Source organism: Anser brachyrhynchus (assembly GCF_964034855.1).
Source record: "Anser brachyrhynchus genome assembly, chromosome: 1".
Classification (NCBI taxonomy): Eukaryota; Metazoa; Chordata; class Aves; order Anseriformes; family Anatidae; genus Anser; species Anser brachyrhynchus.
In genome coordinates, this window is record NC_137694.1 from 110,898,186 (window position 1) to 110,913,166 (window position 14,981).

The window sequence follows — 14,981 nt, forward strand, 5'->3', positions numbered from 1 at the left end:
AGGCGGCCAGCACAGCCGTGTCCCGGGCCAGCAGGTGGATCAGCTGAACCAGCAAGGCTCTGTGGAAGGTCACGGACGCGGATGAGGGACAAGTTAGCTCCACAGGGTTGGAAATTGTGTCAGTCTTAATGAGGTCTGCAGTGACTCATCCACTCACCTGAGCTGTGCAGCCCCACTGCTGCCACGCTTCTCACTGTGGGGGCAAACGTCACAGGTGATGCTGGAGAAGAGGCTGCTGTGGCCTGCAGACAAAATGAGTTACCTAGTGGCTTTCATTAGATGTATCTTGCTGTCATTAGTCTACTTTTATCTGTTTCTTCAGTCCTCATTTAACCCAGTTGCTGGAGAGAAACAAAAGTCACCTTTTTCTTGTTCATGTAATAGGTACCTCCGGTTTTACACCACAGCTCAACTTCCAGCACCACCCCCAAGCTCAGCCTGAGGGGTTCTCACCATGAGCTGGGTACAGAGGCCACCTTGGAGCTCACCAGGTCTATTCAACCACCTCTCCTGGCGAGTGGGCTCTGCAGCATGGGTTCCTGCACACTGTCAGTGCCCCTCTATCCCACCACGTCTCACTGCCATTTTCCTCCTGCTCTGGTTGGAGTGACTGTCACCATCCTCACAGGAAAATCCCTTTCCATCCCTCTCCTGGGGTGAATACACGATGTTCCCAGTTTAAGTAGCTTTCAAAATCTTTGTATTCTGCCTTCCAAAGAAAACTCTTGCCCAAAAGTTTTTTTTTTTTTCTTAATTTATTTATGTAACACAGTGTAGAAAGCTATCAATTCATAAGCAATGGTTCTGTACAATCATCCTGCAGAGGATCCCTGTTAATTTTCGACCAGCAGGCACTTTTCCCCCCCCCAGAAGTGCTCACAATTAACAGGGATTCTTTTTAATATTTTTTAAGATCCAAAAAAGATACATGGAAAAGAAAATAAGGTTTACCTTTCAATGCCTAAAGTGTGCACATAAAACAGGCACAAAGAAACAAATGTGTATTCCCATGATTTCTACGTCACTAATACAGCAGGAGCAACAATCTGTACAATAAAATGCAACTGCAGAGGAAAAGAATTTCAATAACTCATCTGGAATACTTTTTAAAAAATGTTGTTTTACTTTAAAATGCATAGTGAGAAAAAAACGCTCAGCAAAGAGAAGCAGCTAAACCCCACAGACACCGAAAGCATCCCCCATCAATTCTTAAAGCATATTTCAATTAGGACTTAATTTTTGTCACAAATCACAAGAATAATATACAACTGGCTAAGGAGCTACATGATAAATAATTGGGAAAGAGAATCTATCCATGCACTAGTTAAATACAGCTAAACTCTTTACAGTACACAAAAAACATTCATTAATAATGTAGTGTAAAGACTGAAATGTAAAGAGAAAGAGAGAGAAAATACATTACTGATTTTATTAATTCAAGTTCAGGCATCTACTTGTGTTACAGCACAGCTGTCAAAAGGCGATAATGAGTAAATAATAAAACAGAGTGTTTTTGTTTCTTTCCACGTTATTCTATAACTGAACACCAATGGGCAGTGAAGCAATCATTCTGCTGTCCAACTCATGAGGCTGCTGTGGTGTCCTAATTCTGCATCTGTTCAAAGAACTTGTAGGTGGGGTTTTCGTAGCCATTTTGCTGCATCTTGGAAAGGTGGCGCTCCTCTGGTGTCACTGCAGCATCCACCTGTCATGAGAAGGAGAAACCACGCTCAGATTTTTGCTTAATTCACAGCACATCTCATGCTTCCTCACTAGGCCATCAGGCATACTTTGTACCCCCGTATGCATTCAGGCAGAAAGCATCCTCTAAAATGCAATAGCTTTAAAGAGCAACTTGCAAGAGACGTCCCTTCTAGCTTAGACAGTCGTGCTTCACTTTTTGGATACAGTAATACCCAGCAAAAGATAAGGCAACAGGAACTAGTCTGCAACCTGAATTTTTGCTAGGACTTCAGAAGTAGCTGACCAAACTCAGCAACACCACCTTTGGATTTTGTTGTCTGGTTCAGGAAACATGTTATGCTGCAAATTAAAAAAGGAGATATGGTTTGCATCTCCCTGCTAGTCCCCCATTATTACATTTTTTCTCCTAGGATACATAAAGCATCCATACTAGGAATGAACTGGATCTCTTCTAAAGAAAAGAAAAAGCTGATGAAATAATAGAAGAAGCTGAACTAAGTGGTTTGAGGATGCGTTCTGTCTATACTGTACTCTCAGATCAGTTGCAAGTGCTGTGGTCTCAAGACCATTAAAAAATAACTGGCAAAAATAAAATGAGGGTGCAAAAGAAAAGAGTAGCCAGAGCAGCCAGGCAGAAAGCGAGACAATCACCCCATGCACTCACTGAAACTGAACTTCTCTGGCTTCAAGGTTGTATTTAGTTAAGTTTAGTGACAAAAACCTCGCCATGTCTACACTGTTTAAATATTTCTACATACCAAAAATTGACCTTTCTTGATTACTTGGAAGATGGGCATAAAGAAAGCTCAGTCAAGACTTCTCCATTTAGTACTTGCAGCTCCACAAATTATTTCCTTTCTTCACTGAATATTTCAGTAATATAAAACTCCATCAAATTAGAGCGGGAGACAACTGACTCTAAATACTAATTAGGTATTCTGCCTCTTCTGTATGAACTCAGTAGCTGTTGTGTATTCAAAACCTACCATATCCTGGCTATCTTGCTAACTATCTATTAAAACACAGCTAAGAAAGTCTGCTTGTAAGCTGTTTTACTTGCTCTCTTATCTCCAATGTTTGACAGCTCTTAAAACAGAAGATAAAAACTGAATTTTGCACTGTCAAGAATTTAACATTGAGAAGGTGCCTAAGACTCTAGACTAAAGTACTGAGTATGAACCTTTTCCTGTGGATTTCTGTAAGTACTGACCTTTAGGAAAAACAGCCATTAAATTTTAGCATAAAAATAACCTTTTGGATAATGGAAAATGTATTCTCTCAAGAAGTCTTACATAGCAGGTAAGCTTACTCTAGCCATTTAATAAAAAAAGTAAAGGAAAAGTATTTTTATTTGATACTCATTTAAAATCTACTCTACAATACTGGAGATAACTCAACTTAGTGAGGGCAGAGTATGGCCATCTATAAGTTGTTACCTGATACTCTGGAGAAAGATGAAAGGTGTGTTCTTCCACGCTTGGGACAAATGCAAGCTGCTCAACTTATTTTTCTGGACGTTCCTTTATTGTGGTATGTTATACTACCGCACCACCTTCCCTGCAGTAACACCAGAAAATGGCTCCTCTCAGAGCCATTTTCTGTCTTGATGGTCTTTTACTTATTACTTAAAAGAAGAAATGCTTCTGTGTGTGGCAAGTATATCTGACTGCTCAGATCAACTGCTAACCCTGAATCTGATCCCTTTTCCTATCTTCTAAATCTCACTCATGTTCCAATGCCCAAATTGCACCCCCAATCAGCATTGTATTTTCAATCAAATCTCTTTCTGATGCAAAAATTACACATTTTTGTGAAATACTCAACTTTAAGGGTCACATACTGTTTTCACTTGCAAGCTAGTGCAAAACTCTCCATAGCTGGAAGTCCCAAGCTTTCCAGCAAGCCCTTATTTTGGGCCAGTAGGAAACAGGATGACAGGTAGGAAAGGTCACTGGGCTGAACTGACACAGGGCTTCCTGTGTTTCCAATTCTGCAATATGACCCGGCCTTTTTGCTCTTAAAACACTGTTATTCGAAGGTGTTTATTTTTTGTTGTTGTTTGTTTGTTTGTTTTTGGATTTGCATGAAGTAATTCCCTTATGCAACAAACTCAAAATACATCAATTTCTTCGCCTCCTGCAGCATGGTCTCAGGCAGTGAGATACTGGTTAGAGAGATGGCGCTCTTGTTTTAAACTGTTCTTTCCAGATTTCTCTTATGCTAGAAATTTGGGGTAAAAAAAATTGTGTTCTTTTTTCCCTGCCTCTCTCCCTCTCCAGAAGTGACAGAAGACACTTTTTGTTTTCTATGGACAGAATAATGCAAGTTTCCCTTGGCCTGCCCATGCGAGCGCCAAGCGCTCAGCCTGGCTGTCAGCAATCATTTCAATCCATCGAGGACGGGAGAACCCCTGGGGATTTCACAGCCCGTCTCCTCTCCAACCTCCACAAGCAAGTCCCCAGGACACTTGTGTACAAGCACTGGCTGAGCAGCGCTCGCATTTTGGAGCCGTGTCTGTGCCTGCTGCTCACGTTGTCCCTTGTAGCCTCCCTTCCCCGGGGAGCCCAGAGAGGGCAGACGGGAGCGCGGGTGCGAGGCGGTGACAGACCTGCTACAGCTCACAGCACTCGTCTCTGCGAGCTTCTCCAGGTGCTTGGGCACGTCCTGCTGTGTTACACGTCCTTTCTCCGCGGGTTACCAACTTTTTACACTGCCCACACCCATGTGCAGCGAGTCAGTCTCTGGCAATTTGCTGATGCTATCACCTTGCTGCAGACCACTTGTTTTCAAGTGAATGTTTCATCACTGTAACAGCAGCAGGGTCTAATATTCTTGTACAAACACATAAAAGGCCTAATCTGTGCCCTGAGGACCATGCAAATTTAACAGTGTTAACTATTTCCATTGTGACAATGTCACCGCGTGCCATCTGCTGCCACTGCTGTTGTCACTAATGCGGCTGTGAAGGAAACAGAAGAACAAAGCAGGGGAAATTGCAAGTGTTCCAGTAGCCTTTTTTAGTGCTTACAGAAACTAAGAATACAATGCAGACGCACGGGAAAAGCCACCCTTCCTTGTACTCTCGATTGGGCTGCTGTGACATCAGGCCAGCTGTGGTTCTTGCACGCAGTAACTCTGTGCTACATGATTATCTGATGCTTGTCCACATCGAGAAGTGACAGCCTCTGAGTTCACAGCTAACCCCGCAAGGTTCTCTTCTAGCATAAAAGTAGCGTACTGTGAAGCACCAGGGCTGAGAAAATGGGGATACATCACCGTGTATCAATACATGCCTGAGAGGATTTTTCTCTTGGGAGGCTCATCCCACTAGGACGGGATGCAAAGGAGGGGTATGCCAGAACCTGTGCTGCACTTCTTCCTATTTAAGCTCCAAACAACACTGTGCTGAACTCTGTAACCTGGTTTAGCTTAAGCCTCCCACTCATCACTTCTTATTCAGGACTAGAAGATATGATAAGCACACAGCATAACCTGCTTGTGGGAACGGAACAGAAGAAGGATGGTAGAAATCAGACTGAATTTTTAACGTCCTTGCACAATATTATGTATCAAAAAGCTGCGCTTTGATAAACTGGTTCACAGTGGAAGTCCAATAACCTCTGAAATATGGCATTTATAGATGAAAGGGATTTATTGAGGCTTCCAGTTGCAGTCTTAGCCTTTTTTTAATTTCCCATTTAGCCTTTAAAATGACTGGATTGTAGCACTTCCTCTCTTTCCTGCAGCTGACTGCCACAGGCTAATCCATCTCGCTGCCAACGTACGTGCACTACTGCTCATCCTGCATGTCTTCTCTTCCACTCGCTTATACCCATTCCGACTGTGCCAAACTGTTCCTCTTTTCCTACAACCTTTGTCCTAAGTATTGCTCTGTCAAACTACATGCCTTTAACTCGGCTATCTCCTTGTCAGTAAATCACTGAAGCCCTTTACCATTTCAAGAAGCTTTTTGCACCCATTATGGAGGTGGCAGGAGTTGAACACAGCATTTAAGAGGTGTGGGTACTTCCACGCTGCAGAGAAGCAGCCTAGACACTTCTCTTTTCTGCAGTGTGATCTCTTTTGAGAAAACAGCTTGGTCAGGTAGATAACCTCTTTTAAGACTGTCCATCTATCTCCTTCTGCTCAGCCTATAAATCTTTCACACAGAAAATCCTAGTGTGGAGTCAGGAAGATGGCAATACTGCAGCTAAATTCAGATGCTGCCTCTCTCTACACACACAGGACAGATCAAAATCCCGGACAGGATGTGCTGGCAGCTCTCAGAGATGCAACAAACACAACATCGTTGTTTAAATGCTGGTAAATGGACGCTGCCTAACGCACACCTGCAGATTGGACTTTGAGAGATGGACTTTGGAGAACACTATGACAATTTTAGTGGCTTCTGTGCTGCTGCTGTGAGCCCTCCATTGCTGCCTCTCCCCACAAGCTGCTGCTGCTGGAGGTGCTGCCTCCGTGACAGACAACAAATGAGCTTCAAAAACGAGAGGGTGAGCTGAGACAGTTGGCTGCAGTCTGGAGCACAGGAGGTGAGACCTTCTCCTTTTTCCACCTGCTATTATGGAGGAAGCAATCTCCTGCAGACAGCTGGGGTGGGGGCACCAGCAAAAGCCATCTTGAAAATGTCTGCTGGAGCTCATACGTGCACATATAGTAAGTAATTTTCAACCACTCAGTCATTTATTTACTTAACTGTGGCAGTCCATTTCCTGGGGAGGCTGAACCACTTTGAAACATTTATATTGTCAGACTTGGAGAAGATTATTATGACGCCTTTTCAAAATAGGACAAGTGTGTTCCACCTTAGGACTTCAAAAAAGGCTAACAGGATTTTCAGTAATGACTCTTGTTAAAGAAATCATAGGGAAATGAGAACAAGTATTAGTCAGACTTGACTTTTTGGAAGATAAGAATATAAGTGGAACAGGACCTGTTTTGTAATTTTGCATTCATTATCACAGACTTAAAATTCTCACAGTAACTTCTGACATGCAACAAACAGGTTGCTAGATTTGTTAAAACATACTCAGCCAACCTAGAACTCATGTACAGTTATTTTTACATCAAGTGTTTTTGCTCCTTTGTGCTTTTTGTGCATGGCACATTAAAGACAAATTAATCCCCTCTAAAATGGAACAGCTTAATTTTGAGGACATTTTAATATTAAACATCTATTTAAAATGGGTCTTTGGGTGCTTGTTATGTTTTCTGTTTTTCTCTAAGTGCATGCTAGAAAATTTTCTACAACAACCTACGACAAAAACAGATGTTATGCCTTTCTTGCAGGCGAGACAGTGAAGCTATGCAGTCTGCCAAGACCTGCACAGAGCAGGTCTGGCAGAATGAAGAATCAGTCCTACCTACTGATGTGAATCACAGTGCAGCAAATCTACAAGGAAACACCATCTATGGTGTGGTACTATGTATCAACTAATATTCTTGGTAGATTCCCTAAGTGATGCTGTCATTTTGACATGAATTACTTGTTCACCTTGGGCATGTTATTTCTAGTCCAGCATTTCCAAGTTCACTGTCAGTGAAAAAAGCTCATAAGAATCTATGATTATTTTCACCACGTCACTCCATCAGATGAAACCTACCTGAAATTTTAAGGTCATACTGCAATAATGGTATGTCCACATTCAATGTCTGATTTGGGGCTTTGGCCTAAGGATCCTCCTGACCTATTCCTGCTGTCACTAAACTCAAAGGAGGGTGAGGTGACCCCAGTGCACAGCAAGGAGCTCCCTTCCACCACCTCTGGGTGGCAGCTTGGTGTGAGCAAGCTCTGTTCAGCTCCGTGTAGACCCCCCAGGTAAGCCATTTTGGCAGGAAAGCACACTGACTTTGACCTGACACCTCAGCTGACATACAACCACTGACAGCAGCAATCAACTTGGTAGTTTAGAATTAAAACCCGTTTGAATTTTCTACAAAATGGGCTGGAAGTTCTCAGATGGAAAGTTAAAGCTGAGATTCTTGCTTGCTATTTTCTGCAATGAGGTCTAAAATTCTGCATGGCTTGCTGTGTGCTCAAATCTCACCCCAAGCCATCGCTGCTCTTCTGACCATGTCTCTTTAGAAGGTTTCAAACCATGTAGGCAACCACAGCAAGGTCACAGGAACGTGCAAACAGAGGCTTACCACAAAGGCTTACTCAAACATTTTTAAGACCCTTAATTGCCCCAGACAATGGAATACATGCATTATGAAGCATGTATGTATCCAGGAAGACCAATGCAAAGTTCACTTGACTCAGGGTGAAACCAACGTAACTATGGACTTGAATAAGACTTGGTTTCAATCAAAAATTTAAAATACCAGCTTTGGAAGATAAAAGCATAAATGTCTCAGGTGCTGGCTAATGTAAGTACTACCTGCAAACCAGAAACTCACACGGGAAAATAGGTATCAATACATAAGGGATAAAATGTTACATGAACTCCTCTTCCAGTTCTCATCATTTAAGTTTTTCTGTGTATAGAGATCCTGTCCTAAAACCAAGCAACAGGTGAGGTATTTTAAATTACTGTAAATTGACCACAAATTTACTTGGTAGATTGGGAGGAGACAGGGGTTTTCATCTTGCAAATCCCATATAAGAGTCTTATATTTTATTTGTGTTTCTCAAATTTATGAGTTTTACATTAACCATAAATCAAAAGCTGTTGGTGGCAACGTTAAATCTTGTTTAGAGAACAAAAAGTAATAAAGTATCTGTATAGGGAAAATCCTTGAAGTATACAACACAATCCACAGAAGACCTGCCTCAAACATTTATTTGCAAAGTAAATTAAAAAAACTGTGTGTGTGAGAACTCCCACCAACAGTAAAAACAGATTTTTCCTCTTGTGCAGTATCTGCTCATTTGCTGCTTTAAAATTTCCTATAAAATGAACTTTTACATTATGAAGTGATTGGTCTGAGATGGTTCCAGAACAGATTTTTGTGGTTTTGCCTCCAACTTAGCATGGTTTATATTGTGTCTGAATTTACAAAATGAGGCAATTTAATTCCACTCAGCTAGATGCAACCTCTCAGACTCTGAACATAAGGCTAGCCAAAACAGTGGTTTCTTTGTTTGTAAATATGTTTATGGAGCGGTGTGTTGACTGCTGCACATGACACCATTTGTGCTTGGTAGTCTTTTCTTACCTCCACAACCCCGTGATGAATAGATGTGTACTGCTTCTTCTTCAGCATCACCAAAGTAATGACAATCACTGTTGCTATGACAACACCTCCCACCATTAGTCCAATGATGGCACCTTTATTTGAACCCACATCTTCAGCAAAGAACACCTACAAAGAAAAATAAAGGATGGTGGCTAATAAAAAACTGAGTATTTTGTTAACTCATCCAGCTGCCACAGCAATACAAAGCCTAGCGAAGTATCAGTAATTAAACAGTACTGTATATGTCATTCTAATTAATCAAACCTGGATTGTTGTACCACAAAGTTCTCACAGATGGGGATGAGGAATTTCAGAAATTTGTTTTGCCTTTGGTGTAGCAGTGCTGTGGCTAAGGGGAAAACTCATCCCCATGTCTCTGGTTTACATGGGACTTAGAGACAAAAGAAAAGTGAGAGTAGTGGCTTTTTTTTTTTTTTGGTGAGTGAATCAAGGTAACTGCAAAATGACTGATATTCTTGTATAGAAGTAACCAGGGAGCATACAGTTGTCTTTATATTTCAAATGTGAATCATCAAAATTCTCCTAAATCTGCATCTGTTCAGCTTGTTTGGACTACATCTGATGTATTTCAATACAGGAGTAGTGAAGACCTTCAGGGTAACAGTGAAACTTGCACACAACCAGCAAGGAGTAAATTCTCACACCAAAGAAATGAGAGTCCAAATGAGAGCATGCTGATCTAAGTGACCAAAAAGGGATGCACTGCGATTTTGCAGGGCAAAGGGAGAATGAGCTATACCTGCATGGTGACAGTACTCATGTGAGACTCGTGTGAAAAACAGAAAAGATCCACTTAAATCATAAGTACTGATAAGGCAAATCAGCAAACAGCAAGAAGCTTTACTATGCATTCAGTAAGACTGGCTTTTAGCAACGGGACCAGATATGAAATGTGAACAATTGTTTTCACTGTCCCCTTTTGTATATACCGCTTTATTTTACATTCATGAATGTTTTACAAGCCTTTTGTCTGCTTGTCAATATTAGGCTTTTATTATTATTATTTTTAACCAAAATAGGCAAAAAGGATTAGAGAATAAATTACATTCACAGAATTGTAAGACTATCTCACTCTGAAAGACTAAATACTTTGACAAGCATTTAACAAAAATGCAGAGGGAAGCAGGAAACCAGCTGAGAATTATAATGAGCTGTATAACATTTGCAGTCTTTAAGAAACACAATCTTCCTTGGAGAGGTATTAAAACATGCAGTATAAATATTTATATTGTTCCTAGTTGTAAGCAAGAAATACATTTAAGCAAAGTTAAGAATTCACTGCAAAGTACACACAATGGACAGTGTTGGCATAAGCTCATGTGAAGTAATAATTTCTTCTCTCAAATTTTACCTGCAGAGGAATGAAAGTCTTACCACACTATTTCAGAGCCCTGTGAAATGCCCCAGCTAATATATATGTGCAACAGAGGAAGGCCTTAAGCATTTTGAGTCATGAAAATCAACTTAATATACAGCTAAAATGTGAGCACCCACAAAGAAGAGAACTACAATTTCAGACCAATTCAATAGTTTCCATGTAAAATGCAATGCACAGCTGAATTCAAAGCAATATCCTAAGGAGACTGCTTCAGTAAATCTTTCCAGGGCACAGAAGAAAACACAGATGAAAGTATTTTCTGCTTACTGCTTTTGAATTAAAGTTAACGGAGAAGGGCATCAGCTAGGATATGGCACGCAGTAAACAAGCAACGCCCTGTAAGGCATCATTACAGGACTTTCTCAACAAGACTGGACTCCTTGCTCAGTCTCAATTGAACAGATAACCGAGAGGACAGCTTGCTGATTTTTAAATAATGGTTGTGGCTATCGGTAAGAAGCACGGCATTAAATGCTTCAAAAAGCTTGAAAGGTCCCACTTTAAGCATGATGTGGATTGCCCGGGTGCATGGATTACAATGCACTCCCCATCAGCTACCACAGGAAGGGCAGTTGGCAGCTCCAAAGTGCCTGCATCAAACCACTTAAATGCTGAAGGTCGCCGCGGGGAAGTGCGTGTGACACGGGATCGATAACTAACGAGCAAGTGGCTAAAAATGCATTTCTGCAAGTTCCTTCCCTTCAGTAAACTTGCATGGGTTTACTCCACCAGGGTGTTTAACTCATCTGAGCTAAGCATGTCAGAATTTCCCAAATTAGTGCTAATGCATTTTGGATTAGCTCATCAAACTGGGAATTCTCAGTTCTCAGCATCAAAGAGATGGCAGAATATCTTTTCACACAGTGATTGCCTAGTTCAAATGCAAATTTAAGTCCCATGTTAATTTTAATTTTCAGCACTAGTTAGCTTTAAGAATATATTAAGAAAAAAAGCTTTCAAGTTTAATATCAGGATATAGAAAGTCACGGAACTGAAATCTCATCATGTAATATACCTTTACAAAAGAGAAGGCAGAAAAGGTTTACAGCTAATGCTGCTGTATGGGTTCTTCATTACTTATTAAGAAACTGATGCTTATTCCTACTTCCATTGCTTTTGGTTGTTATTTTTGTGTTCATAAGAAACACAGTTCAAAGGAGGAACAGTATTTTGCTCCTATTTGCCCTTAATCTGTTAATAATTTAATATACCTTACAGAACAAAACACACAGATAGACAAAACTAAGGCCAGTATCCTCTTATGCCAAAGCACAGGATCTTGCCAGAGGTTATGCTCCATGGAGTTCAGCTCCTTCATGCACCACCTCCATCTGTTTTGACAGAAAAAGAATCTATTCCTGAAATGGTGTTACACTAGTTCTTGCTGCACCATGCTGCGTTTCCATGAGTTTTTCTTTGTTTGTTTTAACTTATTTAGCATTTTCCTTTCTCTTCTCTTTAGTTATGTGACGGTGACAGAAAGACAGTGGGACAGGTGTTGCCCAAATGACCACATCTGACCACATGGCAGTGCAAGGGTAGAAACGGCCAGAATTTCCTCTCACGTGAGACTTAATGGCTTTCTATCTTCTCTGCTGAAATTATTCCAGCTTTACTTCCATTTAAGAGAGAACCAGAAGAATCATCATCTGTTCACATGGAACCTTTCTGTTGGCAATTTCAGCATCCACATCACTCAGGGGAAACATGGCCATATTTGACCCACACATTCAGGATATAATCAAAACACACATGCAGAAACAACCATTTGTTCACTCACCAGCTTTTGATGATGCACTTCATATCCTGAGTCATGTCGGAACTCTGCATCCATCTTGACTTCAGATATCTCTTCTGTTTTAACATTGGTCAACCCAGAACCTGCATTGCACCGCAAAGACAATTGGTTAAAGTCATCGATTCAGTTACCCTCTGCTTACCTCCACCACTACGAGGGCACACAGCGATAGTGTCATTCACACAGAGGAGGTGTGATGCAGCGTGAAAGGGAACTGGGAGGAACGTGAGGTACGTCTGATGCTTCAGTCACTGAGGTGACACAGAACGAGCTGGTAAAATTTCTCCCCTGTTACATGTTCCTTAATTCACTGCAGCTATGTTGGTACAAGCATCAAAGGCTTTCAGTACAAAACACAGCAAGAATTAAGCTGCTGGGGACCAACAGCGATCTCCTGAACTGGCTCATAGGATGCAGGCGGATCTGCTCTGATAGCCTCTTTAGCAATGTCATGAAAATTTAGTGTCCAGGCCAAAACTGTTCTCTTCCCTAAGCTCAGGCTGCTGTGAGGAAAAAAACATATACCCATGGTGCGAGGTGGGAAATCCCAGATATTCTATTTTCTTGTTTCTTGCAAGCCTGTATCGTATGTGCAGACAAGCCTAAATAATCTCCTATAATGTTGGTGCAGTTTACAGAGTTCTTATTTGTTTTTATATTTCAGACTGCTCAGAACTGACTTCTGCCTGAGACATGGTAACTCCATCTCTTGATTAGAAGGATACAGTAAACCAAGTAACCACAGCTTGCAGTGATTTTAATTATAGTTTGCAGTCCTGTTCCATCCTTAAGGGTACAAAGGGGAGATGCTGCACTTGCCTAACTGGAAAAGAAGGGCAGGATTTCCTCCTGGAAAACAGCCTTAGGAGAATGAGCCAGACATACAACAGCTGAGCAGTGCATCCTCTATGTGTATCTATGAATGTTTTGTCCTGAAAAGCTGGCTCTGGCTTGTAGAGAACATATGGATATTCACATAGCTGGTTATTTTCCTTCTCAGTGCAACTGATTGACATTTATATTTCCTGGAGGTACAAACACTGCAGAAGCATGGTGTTTATAAGAAGTTGTTTCCTCACCCTGTCTAATGTGATAAGGACAAACTGTTTCATATTCCTTGTCTATATTTATTTTAGCATTTTATTGCCCCAAATGATTCTTAATATTTGGGTTGACCTTAAGCTCTGATGCAGAGGGAAAATCTCTTCTAAAATTCTTAGCACTACTGACAGCTCTTGTGCTCCACCATCGCTCTGGACTCTCAAGAAATTCCTGAAGACTTCCATGTGCCACAATCTGAAGCAGCACTGAATGAAATAATTATTCCCCGTTTATTGCTTTTGAATGAGCATTTTTTTCCATTAAATGCTGATCTAGTTTTATATTATGAGACAGTGAGAACAGACCTTCCCAAGAACTTCTCCAGACTGTACTGACAATCCCATTCTAAAGCAATGATCTTGCTTTTCTTTTTTTTTCTTCTCCTTTTTTTTTCCTTGCATATAAAGGTGAAAACAATAATAATCTTCATGTGGTAAAGTATTTATGGTTATTTTCTTGAAGAGTCCAACTGCCCCATAAATTCTACTTTACTAAGTGTCTTCTTTTTAAGGAATGTTTTATTCCTTAAAGACCTTTCTTCTTTTATTAAGCATCTGATTTTTGATGCCACATTACACTACTGACAAGTATATTATGACATGTATATATGAGGCCACTTCTAAATGCAAGAACAGTTGAGTACTTAAGGAACCGCAGTTTGAAAACAAACCATGATGTTCTGTCAATGAAACGCAGGAGGAAATGAAGATGAAGGAAATAAAACCCACATGGTGCCTGAAAAGAGGTTTAATTTTGTATACTTGAAGCAGCTATGGTTAGTTTTCCAAACTAAGAATACAATTCACTCTCCTTTGAGCATCATCTCAAAATAGCCCCTACACCTGCGTCAACAGGAAGCGAAGAAAATGAGAATGCGTATCTGGCCACACCAAGGCTCACCTCTTCAAACCTTCTGTCTTTTTGTTATTAGAATTAAAAGGGGGAAAACAAGAGTGGAATAGCAGTGTTTCACATAGTTTAAATATCTGGGGGGAAAGGGCTTTCCTGGGACTTGGTTCTCTGCCCGTGGCTGAAGCAGCTGGAGAGGAGGCCGCCTCCCCGGTGCTTGCTGCTCTCCATGGCCCCACTGGCTGCCCCTCAGACATGCTGGCCAAACCACCTTGAGGAAACTCCCCCAGGGCAAGGACCTCGGGAACTGCACAATGTGTTTGCTACAGCTGACAGATCCATTTAAGATACAAATATTGATTAGAGCATATACATACATATATGAAATATATTGGTGAAGAATCAACTTGTGTTTTGTAGAGAGAAGTCCTGCTCCCCAATCTCTTGGAGGTCACTAACAAGCTAGCAAGGACATGGGAAAGATGAGCTGGCTTTCAGGAAATCTTGCTTTCCAAAAGGAGGTTTATAAGATCCCTCATCAAAGCTGTGGCAGAAGCTGAGATGGCAAGGATTAAGAGCGAAAGTCCTATATGACTTCCCACAGCTGATTAAAAGAGATGAAACAAAGTGTAAACACACGGGCATTTTTCACAATGGAGGAAGGTTACCAGCAGGGTCCCACAAGGATCTGTGCTGTGCTGTTTGTAAAAGTGATCCAGATAAGGGAGTGAATGGTGCAGGGACAAAGTTTATTGATAAAAAATTAAAATAAAATAGTCAAAGTAAAACCAGCTGCAAAGAACTGCAGAAGGGTATTACAAATTCTGAGTGCACAATAAAAGGGAAGGGATATTTAATGTTGGTACAATGTAAAGTGGTGCACACAGGGATAAACAACCCTAACTATACATACACAACGGGCTCTACACT

General features: G+C 41.0%; 1 protein-coding gene across 4 annotated transcripts in view; it reads right to left on the reverse strand.

The window, feature by feature from the left end:
• Window positions 1-736: 736 nt before the first annotated feature.
• Window positions 737-14,981, reverse strand: part of APP (amyloid beta precursor protein) — a 244,534-nt gene continuing 230,289 nt past the window's right edge. For all 4 annotated transcript variants that reach the window (XM_080573113.1, XM_080573114.1, XM_080573112.1 and 1 more), the window contains 3 exons: window positions 12,084-12,184; window positions 8,884-9,030; window positions 737-1,705 (listed from right to left, as the gene is read on the reverse strand). In XM_080573113.1, the coding sequence (XP_080429239.1) occupies window positions 1,604-1,705; window positions 8,884-9,030; window positions 12,084-12,184 (350 nt within the window). In that variant the 3' untranslated portion in view covers window positions 737-1,603. The remainder of the gene's footprint in view (window positions 1,706-8,883; window positions 9,031-12,083; window positions 12,185-14,981) is intronic.